Source organism: Vipera berus, assembly GCF_964194415.1.
Source record: "Vipera berus genome assembly, chromosome: 9".
NCBI classification, from domain to species: Eukaryota; Metazoa; Chordata; class Lepidosauria; order Squamata; family Viperidae; genus Vipera; species Vipera berus.
In genome coordinates, this window is record NC_138212.1 from 19,510,491 (window position 1) to 19,532,164 (window position 21,674).

The window sequence follows — 21,674 nt, forward strand, 5'->3', positions numbered from 1 at the left end:
GGGAAAGAAATTTGCCTGCCCTAACTTCTTGTATTGTAATAAGTTATTTAATGACAAATGTACTGGATGCCGTATATCAGAAGCAGACTTCCCTCTCTGCAGAAAACTTCCGGATACAGGTAGTCCTCAACTTACAACCATTCATTTAGTGAATGTTCAAAGTTACAATGACACTGAAAAAAAGTGACACAGCTGGTCCTCGCAACTCACAACTGGTCCTCGCACTTAAGAGCATTGCAGCATCCCCACAGGCAAAATTCAGAACAAAATTTGGGCACTTGGCAACCGGCATGTCTTTATAACAGTCGCAGTAAGTATCTGGGTTCATGTGATTGTCATTTGCGACCTTCCCGGATGGCTTCCAACAATGTGGGAAGCCAGATTCGCTTAATAACTGTGTGATTCACTTGACAACTGCAGTGATTTGCTTAACAACCCTGGCAAAAAAGTGTAAAAAAAATTTGGGCACAACTCATTTAACAACCGCCTTGCTTCGCAGTTGAAATTCTGGTCTCGGTTGTGGTTGTAAGCTGAGGACAACCTGTGGTGTGCTTTGGGCTATGTTGTAGAAGCAAAGACTGAGTGGGGGGGGAGAGGGAACATAAGAAAAACTGGGGACACACTTTCTGTCACCCATCGCCCCCCCACCCCGTAGATTGACCAGGAAATAAATTTCACCTTCGTTTAGATTGGCTGTTAAAGCGGAATCTTTCTAGTCTGATTGGGCTGTATCTCCTTCCCCTTTTGCTCTCCGGTGAATCAGGAAGGCCTCTCTGCCCGAGTCAGTTCCCAAGACTAGTTCACTTCTCAAGACTTAAGCAATGTGGATGTGATGAAATATTGTGAAGACATGGATTCCCAGGAGGGAGGGGCTGCATTCCAGAGGAGTAAGAGGCAACTCAGCCCAGATGTTATGTGTGAGGGAAATAATAGTTCCTGTTAGTTCTCTGAATATATTGCAGATGCAGATACTAGAGTGATAGATATTTTGCCAAGATTTTGTCTCTAGGTGTTACAAGCCAAAAAAAAAAAACCAGCTTGCAAGAATCACCACAGTTTCAGCCTCTCTGACAGTTCTTGCATCAAGGTATTTCCATCAAGGTCATCTTCTCAGCACTCATTCCCTCCCTCCCTCCTTTCCTTCCTCTTTCTGATATCCCCACCCCCACCATGGAACAGGCTGCAGGAAAGAGAAAGGTAGACCTGAATATATCTTGCAGGGTACTGCCAACTAGGCTGAGAAAAACCAAGCTCTGTGTGTGTGTGTGTGTGTGTGTGTGTGTGTGTGTGCGCGCATGTGTGTGCGTGTGTATGTATATATGTGTGTGTGTATACAGTGTGTGTGTGTATGTATATATATATATATATATATATATATATATATATATGTGTGTGTGTGTGTGTGTGTGTGTGTGTGTGTGTGTGTGTGTGTGTGTGTGTATATATAGGCTTGCTAACAAAGAATATATATATATGTAAGGTAAAGGTTCCCCCACACATGCGTGCTAGTTGTTTCCGACTCTAGGGGCCGGTGCTCATCTCCGTTTCAAAGCCGAAGAGCCAGTGCTTGTCCGAGGACGTCTCCGTGGTCATGTGGCCGGCATGACTAGACGCCAAAGGCGCACGGAACGCTGTTACCTTCCCACCGTAGTGGTCCCTATTTTTCTACTTGCATTTTTACGTGCTTTCGAACTGCTAGGTTGGCAGAAGCTGGGATGAGTAACAGGCGCTCACTCTGTTACGTGGCACTCGGGATTCGACCCGCCAAACTGCTGACCTTCTGATCAACAAGCTCAGCGTCCTAACCCACTGAGCCACCGTGTCCCTATATATATATATATATAATATCCCACAGGCAGAAATCAAAGGCAGGCATCTTCCAAACCTGCTTATAGGAATGCTTAAATCTGGGCTAAATCAGAGCTAATTTTTTCAAGCATGTCTCCATGGATGGCAATTAGTGCAGGTTCGCATCCCACCAGGCTCAAGGTTGACTCAGCCTTCCATCCTTCCAAGGTAGGTAAAATGAGGACCCAGATTGTTGGGGGCAATTAAGCTGACTTTGTAATAATGCCGCTTGGGGTGTGTGTGAAAGCCCTAATAAGCAGGCATATACATAGAATGAAGGCTACTGCTAAGCTTGTAAGCCGCCCTGAGTCTTCGGAGAAGGGCGGGATATAAATGGAATTAAAAAAAACTTTCTTAGAGAAAAAAGTGCCCCCTTATTCCAGTTTGTTCCCTGCTATTTGAGAACCTACTTGTGCAGAATGCTCCAAGGAAAGGATTCTCTTGCAACCAACGACATGTTTAATGTGGCTGGAACTTGACATGGTGCTAGAACAAAGTAAATTCACCAAAAGCAACTTTTTTTCCCCAGTTCCAGTTGTATGTAGGAAGTGAGAATTAAGGTAGCTTTTCTGTCCTGTTGCAGCCCAGGTGCTCTAAATTATGCTGTTGGTTGTGCTGAGTGGAAATTCGCAAACTTCATAGTGTATCCGGGAAGAGAAGAAGGCTTAGGTTAAAAAAAAAGACTATTTCCCTGGCTTCAAGCGAGCCTTCAAGTAGTCCTTGCTTAATGACCGGTTGCTTAGCAACTGTTTGAAGTTATGACAAACCTCCCCAGAGCTGCTTATGACCTGGCTCCAGAGTCATACAACAGCATCCTGTGGTCATGCGATCAGATTTTGGACATTTGGCAACCAGCTCACACTCATGGCCATTTTCAGTATCCCAGGTTCATCTGACCATGACTTTTAGCATTTTTAACCTTTACTTCTGGTTTTCAGCAAAACATGCCCATTAAAGAAAACAGTGCTCTCTTAATGACCACCACAAAAAATTTGTAAAATCAGGCATGGTTATATGATAACTCCCTTAATGATCATTACAACTTATGATAATTTCAGGCTCAATTACTGCCATAAGTCAAGGACTACCTGTACTCTTTGCTTAACAGAAGCCAAAGATCCTGTTGCATTAATGTCCAGTGATTACCCAAAGAAAGGATAAAATATTCTGTCCTTTGTTTTTCAAGGAATCCATAATAAAACTGAGTCAAGGTAATTTTTGCATCTAGAACGACTAAATGTGCTTGTGAAAAATTGCTTTGCACAGAGCTGGAAATGATTTCATACAATTTCCCCCAAGATTCAGCACTGAGATACACAAAGTGAAACGGTGCCGATTGTACAATTACTATAGATGCAGTTAAATAGCAGGGTGGGGAGGTGCTGGAAAAGGAGTTGAGTAATGCTTTATGAGAACCTTTGGACTTTTCAGTTTTAACAGAAGAGTCCTCTTTTGTTAATAAATAGGAAAAAAATAGATTGCATTAGCAGTTCTTGCTTGGAACCAACCAACTTTATGATCTTTATTCTTCGTATTTAATCATAACATTTTACTTTCCTTTGTATATCAAGCACTTCCTGTGAGTAAGGTTGGAGAATTTGGAGTGCAAACACCTTTTCTCCAACCAGAAACGTTTCTAGGTTCTTGCTTTCCATAGTCTACTTCAAAACCTCTGGATGTCAACTTCAGATTTTTCAATACTTGATGGTTTTCATCTCACCATGGAGCTTTGACACAACAATTTCCAACTGTGTGGTTGAAAGTAGGGTTGAGTGGCCGTAGTGTCCATCATCATTCCAGTGGGCCTCTTAGCTCACGGAAGCTACATTAGGGGTTTTCAGAAAGTCTAGGCTGCCACCTTAAATTTCTCCTTTTGTTTTGTTTGGATTTTGTTTTGTACACTTTCCTGTTTTCCCTGGTTTCAAAACAACATTTTTACATTTTGTTTCCAGGTCAGGCTCAGCTGCAAGGGAAAATGTTTTGATTTTGTTTCAGTTCCATAATCATTTCAAGGCATACTATTCTTTGGTTTTAGTTCATGTGGGAGAGCTACATAGAAGTAGCTTCTAGGACAGGGGTAGGCAACCTTGGCTCCTTTACCACTCATAGAGTTGAAGTCCCCGAGTCATAAAAGAGCCAAGGTTGCCTACCCCTGTTCTAGGAAGTTACATAGAAGTAGCTTCTGGGAATATCGTTAGAGCTGGTTGTCAAAACAGTTTTTAAAAACTGGAACTTTGTTTTCAAAAAGATTAGGCAAGTGATGACAACTTAGCACCTGCCCAATGCCATCTCTTTTTCTCTCTCTATTATGTTGGGCACAGGAGATTTATTTTATTGGATTTATATACCGCCCTTTCCTGAAGGACTCAGGGCAGTTTACAGGGTACTTAAAACACTGATACAAAAAATTAAAAACAATTAAAAAGAATTAAATTTAATCCCTGAAAAAATATAAAAACCCCAATTAAAAACTCTCAGCCTGGGCCGGGGAGCTCGAAGAGCCAGGTCTTCAGGTCCCGGCGAAATGAATGAAGGTTGGGGGCGGTCCTAAGCTCCGCGGGCAGCTGGTTCCAGAGGGCAGGCGCGCCCACAGAGAAGGCCCTCCCCCTGGGTGTTACCCGCCGGCAATCTTTTACCGGCGGCACCCTGAGAAGACCCTCCCTGTGCGAGCGCACTGGACGAAGGGAACTTGATGCCGGCAGCAGGTGTTCCCTCAGATATCCCGGACCCAAGCCATTCAGGGCTTTATAGGTCATCACCAGCACCTTGAATCTCACCCGGAGAGCAACCAGAAGCCAATGCAGCTCGTGGAGTAGAGGTGTTACATGGGAGTGTCGGGAAACCCCCATCACAACTCGCGCGGCCGCATTCTGCACCAGCTGAAGCCTCCAAGTGGTCCTCAAGGGCAGCCCCATGTAGAGAGCGTTGCAGTAGTCTAAACGGGAGGTCACGAGCGCATGAGTGACTGTGCGTAGAGCATCAGGTAGGGTCGCAACTGGCGCACCAGGCGAACCTGGGCAAAAGCCCCCCTGGTCATTTGACATCTTAAGCAAGGAGCACAACTCCGGGAGACAAATAGCTTAATTGTTCACAATGTAATTCCTCCTTAGGTGGTGTCTATTAATTTCAGAAAGCCTTCTCAGATCTTTCTGAGATGCCAGGAATGGATATGAAGGTTCCCTGAGAATTACATGACAAATGGACCTAAAACCTTTATGCAGGCTTATGTAATATTTGTTTTGGGACAGATATTGTCCTAATGGCAGAAAGTGAAGAGGAACTAAAGAGCCTCTTGTTGCGGGTGAAGAAGGAGAGTGCAAAACTTGGGTTGAAACTCAACATTAAGAAAACCAAGATCATGGCATCTGGCCCTCTCAATTCCTGGCAAATAGATGGGGAAGAAATGGAGGTAGTGACAGATTTTATTTTCCTGGGCTCCAAGATCACTGCAGATGGGGACTGTAGCCAAGAAATTAAAAGACGCTTGCTCCTTGGGAGGAAAGCCATGGCAAATCTAGACAGCACACTAAAAAGCAGAGACATCACCCTGTCAACAAAAGTGTGTATAGTCAAGGCTATGGTCTTCCCAGTTGCAACGTATGGCTGTGAAAGCTGGACCATAAGAAAGGCTGAGTGCCAAAGAATTGAGGCCTTTGAACTATGGTGCTGGAGAAGACTCCTGCGAGTCCCTTGGACTGCAAGGCAATCAAACTGGTCAGTCCTAGAGGAGATCAACCCTGACTGCTCTTTAGAAGGCCAGATCCTGAAGCTAAAACTCAAATACTTTAGCCACCTAATGAGAAGGAAGGACTCACTGGAGAAGAGCCTAATGGTGGGAAAGGTTGAGGGCAAGAGAAGAAGGGGACGACAGAGAATGAGGCGGCTGTACGGAGTCACTGAAGCAGTAGGCGTGAGCTTAAATGGACTCCAGAAGATGGTAGAGGACAGGAAGGCCTGGAGGAACGTTGTTCATAGGGTCGTGATGGGTCGGACACGACTTCGCAGCTAACAACAACAACATTGTCCTTAAGATTTGATCTGTTGTCTATGTGTTCGAAATTATGGATTCATTCAAACAAGATAAAATTACTATATAGATTGATGTGGCCCTATTTGGAATTTTGAAAGGCGTTAATGGGTATTCTAATAAACAGCTACCACGGGAAATCACAGATAACAGTAAGATATTTCAGAAAGCAAAAAGAAACACAGATACACATGCCGAAAAATGCCTGTCTTAATACAGACAGACAAGATATACACCCTGCTCCTCTTAAAATGTTAGACGAAACACATGCAAGCAGTACAAAAATAGACAAAACAACAAAGGAAGTTACATAAACATACTTAGAGCCAAAAACAAATGAGAATTTTTCTCTGTTTTTCCCCCTTTTCCACTTACCATTTCTTCTTCCTAAGAAGGAGAAATGGTAAGATAAAAAGAAATTTTTTTGGCAAGAAAAGTGATAGTAGAAACCATTGCTTTATAGCAAGCCAGCTTCCTATATTGTTTTATTTTAGAAATTAAGAATTCGTGAATAGATCCCATATTGTAGACTAAGTACTCCTGAGGGAATATCAGACAAATAGTTTTTCCAACTCTTAACCATATTTAGAGTGAACATTAACAAGCTTCTTGAAATCCTATTTGTCAATTTATCTAACTTCTGTCTCCAGAGTAGCTGAACAAGACTGCAATGCAATTTCCTGGCAATGCTTTGGCTTTGTATTTCTGCAGCAAGCTGTGTTCCTCTCCAACTTTCAAATGGCAGTTTGGAAGACATGGCTAAATATAGGTTTCTTGAGATCAATATTGAATTTGCTAGTAGCCTTAGCAAACAGTAGTAATTGAGAAATATTGAGAACTTGAGTATTTCAGTTAAAAGGTAGACTCAGTGGTGGGATTCAAATATGTGAACAACCGGTTCTCTGTGTGGATGCCACTTCCGGAAGTCCATTCTGGGCCTGGGCAACAAAAAATTTGCTACTGCTTCTGCCAAATGGCTGAATCCCACCACTGGGTCGATAGACTATATAAAGGCTCAAACTGAAATAAACCTGGAAGATGTTAAGATCTTCCTATGAGTTCTTCCTGCAGAGAGACAATTATGCTATCTGGATTGTGGGCCACCTGCTTATTTTGCCCTGAACAGCACCCAGTCTTGTCATCTTCCAAGTGGACACTGCCTGCATTCAGTTTACCAGGCCACATGACATACAGTATGTAGCTTCAGGGCAATGTCACTCTGAAGCAGAAAGCATTTTAGAACATAGAGTAATAGAGTTGGAAGACACGTTGGAGGTCTTCTAATCCAACTCTTTGCTCAAGCAGGAGACCCTATGCAGATAAATGATTGTCCAGTCTCTTTTTGAAAACCTCCAGTGATGGAGCACTCACAGCTTCTGGAGGCAAGCTGTCCTACCAGTTAACTCTTCTTACTGTTAGGAAATTTCTCCTTAATTCTAGGTTGCTTCTTTCCTTGGTTAGTTTTTATCCTTTGTTTCTCATCTTGCCTTTTGGTCCTTTGGAAAACAGTTTGACCCCTTGTCTTTGTAGAAGCCCCTCAAATATTAGAACTCCTCAAATATTCAAATTTTGAAGCCCTTCAAACATTCTTACAAAGATTATCCTGTAAGAATAACTAGAACTCCAAATTTGCAAAGTGTCTAGAAACAGTTTTTTTCTTCTTCCATTTAGTCGCGTCCGATTCTCAAATGCTGTTTGGACAAATCCCTGCAGATTTCTAGAACTAGTTTTCTAGAACTAGAACTCACAGTCTCCCGGTTTCTAGCCTCATGTCTTAAATCCTGGACCAAACTGGCTCTCTGCAAACAATTGTAGAAGTTCAACTAATTCCAAACATTGTTCATGTGTTTTGAATACTATATTGGTGAAAATCAAGACATTTTTTTAACCACCTAGAGGCCAGCACACTTAAATTGTCGAGAGATGGACAATGGCATTTCTTACATTTTTTTTTATTATACTGGGTTTACAGCACAAGCACCTGTGATGCATTATAAAATCAAAGCCTGCCGGTTTGTGTATAAGACAGGCAGCTTTTGCTACAGAAAACTGAACTTTCAGTTTATTTATTTTTTGAACAATGCAATGACTTCTGGTTGCTAGGGTAACCGCCTTATGAAATGCATTTGGGAGATGTCAGAACGCCTTCATGAAACCCACATGCCGATCTAAAGCGGGAATGCCATTTTCTCTTGGAACAGAATCTGCCTGGGATTTTAGCAGAGACTAAATTGACAGTATCTGGACCACTGACAGAAACAAGGCTGGGTTTTCATAAATACGGTACAAATAAATTGGCTTTCTGCAGGCTCGTGGACAGGTCAGGTTCTCCCATTCATAATGAGGGAGGGTGAAATAAATGCTGTGCCGTTTGACTGCAGCCAGAGTACCTCGGATTTCTGGATGACTTTTTTGTATTAACTATTCCTCTTGCAGACTAATTGTGGCATTTAATGCTGTCCCTCAATTATCTTTTATCATCCCAGCAATTCAGGATAGTGGGATAGTCTGAGAATCTGGTCTCCTTCAGATGTGTAGTAGACTGCAAGTCCTAGAATTATTCCCCAAATCCAGAATCAGAAGGCTGCAAGATGTCTTGCAGGCTGAGAAAGACTGCTAAGAAATGTTTAATAAGTTGCTTTGGGTCCATGTTGGCGTTCTGTAACATGCACTTATAGGACATTTATTTGTTTTATATGCCGCCCGTCTCACTATCCAGAATGACTTTGGGCAACTTATAATAGCACGAAAGCATAAACATAAAAGCATTAGAATTAACAAAATTGAATAAGAGGTTAAGCATCAACGTCCTTTTGTGTCTCATTCAGTCAGCCATCCCCAGCACACCCCCATTGGGTTAGCCAACCAGCAGAGCCAAGTTTTAAGACCAGAAAGGGGAAGGCAGATCTCACCTCCAGATGCAAGGTGTCCCAGAGGGTGAGGGCCACAGAAGAGAAGGCACTTCTCCTAGACTCCATTAGCTGAAATTTCTTGGCCGCTGGGATCCTTAGCAAGGCCCTTCGGCCAAAGCTAGTGGGATGAACCAATCCCATTGATGCAAGAGAGTTCCTCAGATAACCTGATCCCATGCCGTGAAGGGCTTTTAAGGTGATAACCAACATCTTGAAGTGGACCCAGGAAAAACTGGCAACCCATAGAGGTTTGCCTCACAGCAGTGTAACATGCACCACCTTAAGGGCCTCCAGAACTTTCTGTGCCACATCATTCTGTACCAACTGTAACTTCCAAATATCTTCAATGGTAGCTCCATGTAAAGCACATTGCAGTAATCCAACCAAGAAATGACTAAGGCATAAGTGACTGAGCACAGGGCCTTCCTCCTGAGGAAGGCAAGAAATTATTAATTCTCCAGCCACATGTAGCTGGTGGGAAAGTTTTGAGCCCCTCTGATACGAACTTCAGTCTTCCAAGTAGTTTTTTTTGTGCTTCAGATGGGTGGGTATGTGCTTCTGGACACATGTTCAGCCAAGAAATTGTGATTAATAATGAAAACTAATCCCACAAAAAATATCTTTTTCTAAAACATGTCCCTAGTTTCCACACAATTATCCTTTTCCAGATTCCTGGAAAAATAGTAGGGAAGGAAATGTTGAAGGCCAGAGCCACTTTATTGTTCTTCCTCAAGATGGCTGGGTGTGGAGTTGCCCAAAATTTCTAGCCATTATGCTCTTTTTAGGCCACTGTGGTTCAGATGCTTTGCCAATCTGTTGCAGGCCATCTTGGGATCTAGCAGAAGTTTTCATCCTGGGTTCTGCCTGTCCTTGTTCCAGAGGACCCTGTGGAGGACAGCCGTGGGAGCTGATTTGTGCCCTAGGGAATGATCTAAAACCGGAGTTACAAAATTAGATTCAATTATCAATTTGTACTTCCCAAATGAATGCAGAATGGGAACTCAATTTCACACCAAATCTGTAAATTTTAAGTGCAGTTTATAACCAAAAAGAATGTACAAAAATGTATAAAAATGGGGGAAATGCCCCAAAATGAATACATTAAGCGGAAGCATATTGTTCAGGAAAATTATTTGCAAAAAGTCAGATGACGGGAAAAGTGCAGACTGTGTGTCTGTGTGTTGTGTTGTATTAGGGAATATGCATGACTGTGTATCCAAAAGAGCATATAATTTTTTTATCCTGTTCCCCAGATGGGATGCAGTGAAAGAAAGCTAAGAAAAATTTGAGATTAATGTATTTCTATCCAACTCCAGAAACCCCTACGTGACGTTTGGGTCAACATAACCTTCAGCGCTCATCATTCTCCTAATATTGTTAGGCTAATATTGTAGGCTAATATTGTTAGAGGACCCCATTCACCATTTCTGGGTAAAAGAGATTTTGAGGGGGAGGGGTTTGAAAACTATCCCACTGATTTTCGCACATACTCTGATATGTAATTCCTGCCTACTTGGTTTGTCCAGTTGACTGTCCAAGGGGGGGAAATCCATTATCATCTAAGCAGAGAAACGGCTCCTCAACATCCCAGGAGCACTTGACTCACGAACACAACGGGGACCAGGATTTCCATTGCTCAGCAAGAGAGTTCTTAAATGAATTGTGCCCAATTTTACAACCCTTTAATGCAAATCAGTGCAGTTAAGTGAATCCGACTTTCCCCCTTGACTTTGCTTGTTGGAAAGTTGGGCTGGGTAGGTCACAAATGGCAATCATGTGAACCCGGGACGGTATATCTGTCATAAATACATGCATTTGCCACCCATCCAAATTTTGATCATGTGACCATAGGGATGCTGCAGTGGTCATAAGTGCAAGGATATTTTTTTTCAGCGCCCTTGTAATTTTGAACAAAAGGAACAGTTGTAAATCAAAGCTTAGCTTACGGGTATCAAACTCACCACGTCACGTGATGTATCACGACGTATCGCAACTTCTCTTGCATCTATTGCTATAATAATACTACTACGTTATTCACCAAAGCACCAGAGGGCAGGACAAGAAACAATGGTTGGAAACTGAACAAAGAGAGAAGCAACCTGGAACTAAGGAGAAACTTCCTGACAGTGAGGACAATTAACCAGTGGAACAGCTTGCCCCCAGAAATCATGGAGGTTTTTAAGAAGAGGCTGGACAGTCACTTGTTTGAGATACAGGTCCTCCTGCTTGAGCAGAGAGCTGGACTAGAAGACCTCCAAGGTCCCTTCCAGCTCTGCTCTCTTCTATTCTACATCCAAGATGTACTGTTCATACACATGGATTTCCAGTTTTAGTTCTGTTGTTAAAATTATTCTTGTGAAAAATTGGTTTCTTTCGATGTAACTCATTATCATCTTGAAGATACTCTCCCACCCTCTGTGTCTGTGTTTCTGTTTTTATGGTACTACTTTAGCCCCAAAGATCCTTTCACATTTCTAATAATTCCAAATAGATTCTAGGCCATTTGCTAATTCTGAGGTCTAGCCTTCTATATTTTTAAAATCAGCCTTTTAGATGTCACTGCAGAAAACGCTGCTGCTGCTTTTTCTTTAATTGCATTACAAGAGGCACACGTCTCGGTTTGCTGGATCAAGTAGCAATGCAGTTGTATTCTCTTTCTAATCTATTGTTTCTTATGGATAGCCCCAGCAGCAGTCATGGCGATATTGATCTTGTTCGGTTACTGTGTCAGAGATGGTGTGCATTTCTTTGTGAAGGTTCTCAAGACCAGGGGTCCCCAACTCCCAGTCTGTGGACTGGTACCAGGGCGCGGCATGCCAGCAACCAGTCCGCACAAACAAGCAAAGCACCATCTATGGAATGCAGGCAGCACACAAAACCACACACCCTCCGGTCCGTGGATAAACCTCTCTCCATGGAACCGGTCCCTGGTGTCCCAAAGGTTGGGGACCTCTGCTCAATAGCACAAATATACAAATTTATGTTGCTAAGTGAGAATTTGTTACGTGAGTTTTTCCTCATTTTACAACATTTCTTGCCACCATTGTTAAGCGAATCGTTGCAGTTAATAAGTTAGTAACCTGGTTGTTCAGTGAATCTGGCTTCCCCATTGACTTTGCTCATCAGAAGGTTGCAGAAAGTGATTGCACGACCACGGGATGCGGCAACGGTCATAAGTATGAACCAGTTGCCAAGCATGTGATTTTTCAACAGACGACCATGGAGATATGCTGCAAAGGCTGTAACTGCAGCTGTGAAAAATGGCCATAAGTCACTTTTTTTCCAGTGCCGTTGTAACTGAACAGTCACTAAATGAACTGTTGTAAGTCAAGGACTACCTGCATATGGCTGTAAGTGAGCTTTCTTTCTTCAGCTAAAATCATAGCAGATGCCAAAATAATTTCCTGAAAGGTTGATGATGAACAAGAAATAGATCTAATAGACGAGACTATTTGTAGCTCAAGTTTGAACTTTGGGGTCCTTGGTGCTCTCTGAGCTTGGTGGCTTTCTTTTAGATGTGAAACATTTTTCCATTACTAAGCAAGGTGGTTGTTAAATGAGTTGTGTCCCATTTTATGACTTTTTGCCACAGTTGTTAAGTGAATCACATGGTTGATAAATGTCTGTGGAGATTCTCCGTCATCCAGGTCATGGTTGTCCCAAAGGTGCTTTTTCATGAGGCAACTGAAGAAGCTTCTTGGATGAGAAGCGAAACGTCTACAAAGAAAAGCAAGAAAGTCCAGTTGCCTCCTGAAAAAGCACCTTTGGCCCATGGTTGTTAAGTGAGTATGACTTTTTCCCCATTGACTTTGCTTGTCAGAAGCTGGCTGGAAAGGTCGCCAATGGCAATCATGTGACTGCAACAGTCATGAATATGTGCTGATCGCCAAGCGCCCAAATTTTGGTCCTGTTTTTTGTGGAGACGTTCCCATAATCATAAGTCATAAATCCCTTCTTCGTTCAATGTCGTAACTTTGAACAGTCACTAAACAAATGGTTATAAATTGAAGACTACCTGTAGTTCTCAGCATCCTGTTCAAGATGCCCAGTTTCTTGAGAAAATCCTTTGATGCGAACCTGGAGGCCATTGAGCTAATAAGCATGGTGTGCGGAAGTGGCTATTTCTTTCCATTTGTGTGGCTCTTAGTCCTCTATGCTGCAGACCAGAGTTTACTCAGTGACATGTGTAATCAAGTATGCAAGATAATTAAATGTTTCTCCTGCCCAGCAAGGTCTGGCTGGCTTTATTGTTAGCAGCTAACCTGTAAAATGCTTAAGTCTCTGGGATCTGGGGAATCTACGTCTCTGTTCTTACTGCGGAATATTTCATTTAAATAATTATTAGGTGTATTGAATGACCCCTCTTCCTAAAGCATCAGCATACAGACCAGTTAATGTGATGCAAACAGGAGCCAGCATCATAACTTCTGGTATTAAAATACAGGTAGTCCTTGACTTATGACCATGATCTGGAATTAAAAGAAGTAAGTTGCTGTAGTCAGGAGTCAATGCATGACATAAACACAACTGATTTTTTTGACATTTTTTTGCAGCAGTTGTTAAGAAAATACCATGCTCATTAAGCAAATCCAGTTGCCCCAGTGTCTTTTTTTTGTTTGCTGGAAACCAGAAATAAATGCAGAAACAAGTGAAAAAAGTTACAGTCACAGGACCAGGGGATTTTGCAAATGGCCGTAAAGGGGAACTGATTGTCTAGTGTTCAGAGTGCTGCCATCATAACTTCGAAAATGGGTTGCAAGTAGCTGGGGGGGGGTCTGTTGTAACTTTGGATGTTTGTTAAGTGACTGGACGTAAGTCAAGGACTACCTGTATTAATATTGGACTCAGTGGACCTTCCTAAAGATGGGGCACCACAAGCAGGCCCCAGGACGACTTCTTATATACCGTGTGCTCCCACAGCAAACAAACATAGGATAGCAACCACCTCTGAAGATCTTAAAAACGTGAACAGAAGGACATTTGGGGTTTTTATATAATTCTTGGGAGTAGCATTATAAAGGTCCTCCCCATAATAATATCCTTTTTATCAAGTAGAAAGAAAGCATCAGGTGAGTGCCAGTATTCCAGATACTCTCTGAAGATCTCTTATGGGCCCATTTCAGCTACAGCAAAATTGAAACTCTCTCCCTGTGTGTCATGTTTTCTAGTGAAGTTATTTCTTCTCCTTGTTTAGAGAAGAACATCAAGAATTTCCTCCTTTTGTTTTGCATTTTTTTTAATCCCATTTATATCCCGCCCTTCTCCGAAGACTCAGGGCGGCTTACAATTTAAAGCACAAATCAAACGTGCTTAGCAATAGCCTTCATTCTATGTATATGCCTGCTTATTAGGGCTTTCACACACACACCCCAGCGGCATTTTTACAAAGTCAGCTTATTGCCCCCAACAATCTGGGTCCTCATTTTACCTACCTCGGAAGGATGGAAGGCTGAGTCAACCTTGAGCCTGGTGGGATGCGAACCTGCACTAATTGCAGGCAGCTGGTGTTACTTAAGGAGGCATTAGCCTACTGCTCCACCAAGGCTCCTGACTTCGTAAAACATTGAAAATTTGCATAATGGAACCCACGGTATAATCCTGCAAGAGAAACAGCTGCACTTTTTTTCTAAAAAGGAAGTCTACAGGCAAGAGGGACTTTTCTCAATAATTATGGGTTGAGTGTTATTGGAAAGCCCTAGAAATCAATCCAAGACAAAGATAAGTCCCTTCAACTTTGTGTATGAGCCCTGGTTGAGTTCCTATCTTTACTGAATGAATGGACCTTTATTGTCAAAGTACAACCATGTGTACATTGAGATTGGCTGAGCCTCCCTTCGTGCCCCCACCCCCACAACTCACAGTGACACAAACCCTCCATCTTATTACACCATGTAATACACTGGCAGTAAGTCTCAATAAAGACAGGGTTGCAGATATATTTTTTAAAATTATACCTCGCTATTTTTTTATCCATCTTGTTGTCTTTTCATGCCATCATACATTTTCTTGTTTCTTATCACCCGTGTCTGTCTGTATGTATTGTATGGGTGGTGTCCAATTCCCAGATAATTCTGTATGGCTCACAATTTCGCATATAATGAATACCGAAAGTGATAAACAACACAATACAAAACGAATAAAGAAGATGGAAGTCCAGGCACTCACCAGCAAAATAAAATAAAATTCTGTAAAGCACATGACAGAAGGGCTGCTACATGGCAAAGCATACGTTTCTTGAACAGTGCTTTTCAACCGTGGCGACTTGGAAGAGGTGAGGATTCCTATTCCCAGAATTCCCCGGCCAACAAAGTTGGGAGTCGAGGTCCATACCTCCTTTAAAGCTAAGCCCAGTCAATTATGAGAAACACTGCTCTAGGACCTGACTTCCCTGCTGCAATGTCCCTGGGTCACCTCTAAACCTCACAGGCATTTGGAGAAAATAAAAGCAAAATGAGTGGCTGCAATGCAGAAATTTATTTGGAACTATCCTGGATTGTCTCCCCCCCACCCCTATCAAAAAAAAAAGAGAGAGAGACAAATGGAAGATGAGCTGGGAGGCATATTAAGACTGTCTTGAGTTGTGCTGTATCTTCCATACCTGTCACAGTGGGACTTTGTGGCAGGTGCAGTTCCCCCCCCCCAGCATTGCAATCCACATTGCTCCTCAAGAGTTTTGATCTGGCTTTGCAAAGTGCTGGGGCTTGAGCTGGGTAGAGGCACTTAAAACAGGAGAGGATAGGTGCATAACGGCATGTTGCAGGCATGCAAAGCTGATTTAATCATGCTGCAAGATTTGTGCATGTGGGCCGGGGAGGAGGAAATGTTGGCAACCAGCCTGAAATTCCTCACTGAAATGTCATAAATCCAGTCTGCTAAAATATGGGGGGGGCCGAATGTTTAAGTTTGGGAAGGAGCAAGTATCATAGTTTAAAAGTGTCGGCAGGTGTGCCCGCATCAGAGTTTAGGCTCTGCTGCTAATCTTTACATTGTAAATCTGAAATATACCATCCTCCTTATGATTCCTGGCTGGCTCTTGAAGCTGGAAGTACAACTTCAGTGTGTTAAATTTGAGTTTCTCTTCTTTGTTCCTTTGACCTGCCAGGTCTGATGTGAGAGTTCTCCGGGTGGGATCTGCTTTCGAGTTTTCCTTTTCGGCACTTCCTCTCTGCTGCTCTGCAGTTGGATTGACACTGTCGAATGATCCCTAAAGAGCAACTCTTTGAAAGAGGCAGAAGCCGAAATGGTGGTGTGTGAGATAAGATTACAAAAACACAGAAGCGACTCTTTGCACTGACTGAACCTCTCCTACATTGCAGGTCTTACTCATCTGACATTTGCATTCATGGTGCTTCATAGATGATGCAATCCTTACTACGGTCTTGCCAGTCTTGTTCATACAGCAAAGTCAGGCCTGGAAATTCCATAATTTGCCAATTCCAGTAATTCACCTTAAGCTGTCATTGGGCACTGCAGCCTTCTCCAAACCCATTTGCCCTTCAGGCTTGTTTCTAGACGATGTGAAGAGTGCCCTGAAGTAGCTGTTTTCAAGGTCTAATATCCCATCAGCTCTTCTATCTCTGATTTCTGAGTATTCACATCTTCTGGAGGCAGGTTGTTCCACTGACTAATTGTTCTAACTGTCAGGAAACCTCTCCTTAGTTCTAGGTTGCTTCTCTCTTTGGATGGAAACTAATCAGAGAGAAGCAACCTAGAACTACGGAGAAATGTTCTGACAGAACAATTAATCTGTGGAACGAGTTGCCTCCAGAAGCTGTGAATGCTCCAACACTGGAAGGTTTTAAGAAGAGACTGGACAGCCATCTGTCTGAAATGGTATAGGGTTTCCTGCCTGAGCAGGGGGTTGGACTAGATGACCTCCAAGGTCCCTCCCAATATTACTATTGTTGTTATTTGAATCTTGCTTGTTTGAACAAGTCATATTCTTAACTATTTTCCTCTCCTTGGAGCTTTCTGCGGGTATGAGGGCTCCAACTCCCAGAATTTTAAGCTACGTTTTTCCAAACTGAAGCACAGCAAAGAATTTCAGTGACATTTACACCCCAGTTTGGCACGGAGTATCCCAGATTCTCTGCTTCACCCACTCCTACAAGTACGATGATGGTTCTCTGTGGACTCGAAGAACTGATTCCAGGCCTTCAAGAACTTGGCAGGCCAAAAAAGTCTCAGCCAGAGCTGGATTGCATCTTGTGGCTGCTGCCCATATTCAAGGCAAACAATGGAATGTTCTGTTTCAAGGGCATTCAAAGGAAAAGGAATGGCACCTTCCTGTAGTTCTTTTTTTCCATCTACTGGTGTGCAAGGAAGAACACCAATAACAAAGCTGATTTTCCTTTCTCTCTGCCCTGAAACACCAGGTTTGCAAGAGTGTGGTGAGAGTGCAAGTAAAGAGCCTTGGTGGAGCAGTGGGCTAATGCCTCCTTACGTAACACCAGCTGCCTGCAATTAGTGCAGGTTCGAGTCCCACCAGGCTCAAGGTTGACTCAGCCTTCCATCCTTCCGAGGTAGGTAAAATGAGGACCCAGATTGTTGGGGGCAATTAAGCTGACTTTGTAATAATGCTGCTTGGGGGGGGCGCGTGAAAGCCCTAATAAGCAGGCATATACATAGAATGAAGGCTACTGCTAAGCTTGTAAGCCGCCCTGAGTCTTCGGAGAAGGGCGGGATATAAATGGATTTTTTTTTTAAAAAAGAGCATTCATCTGCCTGCAGTCTTCATTGGCAAACTCTGTTCAGCCTCTCACCCAGCTGGAAAAACTCCACTTAAGTATGAAAATGATAATAGTCTTCTGGGTGTCATCCTGTGCCCACCTTTTGACATTTGTAAAACAGTCAGCCATTTAAATAAGACTTGTAATTTTGCCTCTGTTGAATGATGCCTCTTCTTGTTCAAATAAACTGAAGCTTTGAATGTCATGCCTTAAATAACAGATTAATTAACGTTGGTACACGTAGTGAGATGATCTATTCATGAGCAGAGTTTGGACTCAATATTGGAAAAGACAATAAGCCGGTGTAGGTTTTTTTCCCCCTCTCTTGTTCTTGATCCACCCCTGCTTTACAACAGTATCATAGGTAGATTGTTTCTCCATCCTTTCTTTTTTTGGGGGGAGGGGGGATTTTGTTTTGTTTTATTTAAGCATCTCGGTTTCTTTACTAATGCTGATAATGATTCAGAAAGAGTTTTTTTTCAGAGAGTGCAAATCACTGGCAAATGATTTATAAACTTATCAGGATTCATAATCCAGAAATCGTGGATATTTTGAACAACTTGCAAAGTTACTGACATATTCCATGTACTGGATGTATGTATCATTTGTTTCTGTACCCTGTAAAAAGACATGATTCCCCCCTTAATAAATGTTTTTTTCCTTTGCTTGAATTTCTCTTTTTTATAAAATTTTTATTGATTTTTTTCATACATTCAGTAGTACTTGTTCAACAAACGTGTTGTCTGAGTTTTACATTCACTAATACAGATTTAATTCCTAATCCTTTATTCTTTTCTCTAGCCATTGATAAAATAAGTCCCAAGTTTGATAATACTCTGTTTCTTCTTTTTCTTTCAACCTCAAAGTAAGTCTGTCCATCTCAGCACATTCTAGTATTTTTTTAGTTATTTCTTCATCTGATAAAATTATGAATACTTAAAAACCACTTTGTACCATAGCTGGAAGCTCCAGACTTTTTTGCTTATACAGTACCGTAATTAAACCTGGAATTATGGTTGTATGTCATGCATTAAGTGGGTGACCATGTGAGCACACCCGATTTTGCAGCTAAGCCATTAAGTGAATCACTCTGGTTGTTAAGTAAATGGGCATTTTTTCCAGAAACCAAAAGTAAATGCCACTTTCTGGATGAAAACATCATAAATTACAGTCACATCACCATGAGATGCTGCAAAAAGCTGGAAATTCAGGCCTGTTGCTAAACACCAAAAATGTGATCATACGACCAGGGGAAGCGGCTGATGGGACTTCAAATCCTCATCGTTAATGCCCCTGCAAATGTCCTTCATAACTTCTAATGGTCGCTGAGTGGCCAGTTGTAAGTCAAGGACTATCTGTAGCAGTTTCTTGGAGGAGAGATCTTGCCCAGAAGCTTACAGCCATTCTCATGACCATTTTCCCTTACACTTTTGCAGGGCCAAGATGGGCCTCATGGAACATCGGTGTCTTCATTTGCATCCGCTGTGCTGGAATACACCGGAACATGGGAGTTCATATCTCCCGAGTAAAATCTGTCAATCTGGATCAATGGACACAAGAACAAATACAGGTCAGTATAGATTTTTGTCAGCAGCATAAGAGAAAAGTTATAGGTGTGTGTGTGTGTGCAGTTTTAAAATTAGTGGAATGCTCTTCTGTCCTCAAATAAATGCCCACTAGACAATACAAGTTGCAGAGAATCTAGTTTGTCAACAAATGTTATATGCTAGTTTTGTACCTTCAGAGTTCCCTCATTCCCCACAAAACCAGTCTGGAGTAATTTGTTTGTATACACATTTAGTATTCTTCAAAAATTGTGTCCGATTTTCGGAGATTGCCTGGACAGTATCTGCATCTTTCTTGTAAGGTTTTTCAGAAGTGATGTTATCATTGTCTCTTTCCTAGTCAGTGTTTCTCAACCTTGACAGCTTTAATATGTGTGGACTTCCACTCCCAGAATTCCCTAGCCACATATCTTAAAAGTTGTCAAGGTTGAGAAAGATTGTTCCTGAGGCTGAGAGAAAATGTCTAGCCCATGGTCATCCAGCTAGCTTTATACCTAAGATGGGACCAGAACTCATAATCTCCCATTTCCTATGCCTTAATCATTATTACATTAAAATGTTAAAAACAATAAAAAAATAAAATTGTAGTCTTATATCCCAGTAGTAACCCCAGGCCTTAATGTAAGTTATTTGACAAGTTTTTATTTTCTCCCCCATACCCAATCTAACATATCCTGTGATAGTTGGCATCTCTATTTCTGATCTCATTTTTCCTCATTTCTAACGACTATATGAGTTGTAGAGAATCTAGTTGTCAACTAACGTTATATGCTAGTTTTCTCTCTTCAGAGTTTCCTCATTCCCCACAAAACCAATCTGGAGTAATCTGTATACACATTTCGTAAGGAAACACATTGATGGGGCTCATAAAGACCCCTTTCTTCACCATTCCTCTTCAGGTTCAGAGAAGTTGATTCAGAATAAGCAACGATCACTTCAGAAGGAGAGGCCTACATTAGACCTGTCGTTTTATCAGATAAAATCACCATGATTTGTGAGGGAACATAACTGCTCCTTCCAGTAGATCCAAATGCAGTTTTCTGCTGAGCTGATAGAAGCTGATAATGCATTTAAGTACCAAGTCATCATAATCCTTGATACTGCAGGTTGATGTCCAAACACCATTCTAGAAATATTCTGGCAGACACCCGTGCTTTGGTTGTCAGGGTTCCAAAAAAAAAAAAAAGCGTACTTCCTGAAGTTAATTCAAAGAAATGAAACGAATGCAAGAGAAGCCTAATTAATTATACAACGTCACAGAGACTTTCTATTTTACATTTCAGTGCATGCAAGAAATGGGAAATGGGAAAGCGAATCGCCTTTACGAGGGTTACCTGCCTGAGAACTTCAGACGACCCCAGACAGACCAGCATCCTTTCTCTGCCTGTTTTCCCCACAAGAAGATGGAAGCCTTTGAAAGGCTTAGCATCCCTGGAGGGAGTCTGGGAAGGGGATATCTCTAGATCAATTTCTGCACGAACCCTTTTGGAGTCCGCAGCCTTTTTCAGAATTTTGGTCAGGTTTCCCTGCTAGCGAGCATCTTCTGGAAAACCAAGCCTCATAGGTCAAGCCTGGCTAGGGGGCCAGTGTGCAGTGTTCTCCTTCTAGTCTATGCACTCCTGGAGATTGCATATTGGTTTTTTGGCAGCAGTATGAATGGGAATTGTTGTTGCCTTTATCCAAAATGGGTTTGTTTTTTTTGTTTTTTACTTCAGTTAACACCGCTTGGATTTGCTGGAGATAACTTTTAAAACAGTTTTGTACGGAACAAAAGGATGGCTCTAGATCATTGTTTTCAAATTTGGCAACTTTATGACGTGTGGGCTTCAACTCCCAGAATTCTCCAGCCAGGATGGCTGGCTGGGGACTTCTGGGAGCTGAAGTCCATACATCTTAATGTTGTGAAGTTTGGCCGCTGCTCTATATGGAGGCAGGTAACTCATAAAACCAGCAATATCTATGCTGACAGGAGCAATTTATCTGCCCATGGCCACAGATTGATATTGACAGCCCTAATCTATCCTATAATTTGTTGTCATGTTTTGCATAGTAGAAGCAAAACTACCATACTCTCTGGATTGGAGCACAACTTTACCATTATCTTTACCATTATCTTGGCTGCAAAATCCACAAAGACCAATGGATGGCAGAAGATGCTTAGAGTTTACTATAACTTGTGCTGCAATCTAATGGCAGTCCAGATTTTACATTTATCACAGTGAAAACAACTACATTTCTCCACCCCCACCCCCCACCCCCGCCAGTTCTGATTAGCTTAACTTCAGCCTCCTGATGGTTGTCTCCAAAGTTATTGTAGCATTTAATTTGGTAGCGAAACTATCTGCTCTTGGCTTATTCATCCTTATCTAGCTTCCTTCCAGAGCAGTGGAGAGCTTTATCAGAGACAAATACGAAAAGAAGAAGTACATGGACAGAAGTCTCGACATCAACATGTTACGGGTTGGTTTGTTCTAAACGCGTAAATGCTTGTTCTTTTGCTTCCATCCAGAATTTTGACCGGCAGGAGCTGTCTTGAGATGAGGGGTGAACAATTTTATTCTATGAAGGATCCCATTACTGTATTTCAAGGTCG

The 21,674-nt window shown here is 42.1% G+C and overlaps 1 protein-coding gene and 1 long non-coding RNA gene across 5 annotated transcripts in view; both read left to right on the forward strand.

The window, feature by feature from the left end:
- The window catches only part of SMAP2 (small ArfGAP2), a 43,387-nt gene that overhangs the window by 10,736 nt on the left and 10,977 nt on the right, over window positions 1-21,674 (forward strand). For all 4 annotated transcript variants that reach the window (XM_081335199.1, XM_081335201.1, XM_081335200.1 and 1 more), the window contains 3 exons: window positions 18,953-19,086; window positions 20,365-20,450; window positions 21,463-21,541. In XM_081335199.1, the coding sequence (XP_081191325.1) occupies window positions 18,953-19,086; window positions 20,365-20,450; window positions 21,463-21,541 (299 nt within the window). The remainder of the gene's footprint in view (window positions 1-18,952; window positions 19,087-20,364; window positions 20,451-21,462; window positions 21,542-21,674) is intronic.
- On the forward strand, window positions 15,020-18,181 carry LOC308672369. The gene is made up of 2 exons (XR_014027403.1): window positions 15,020-15,058; window positions 15,890-18,181. It is a non-coding gene; the product is annotated as an uncharacterized lncRNA (long non-coding RNA).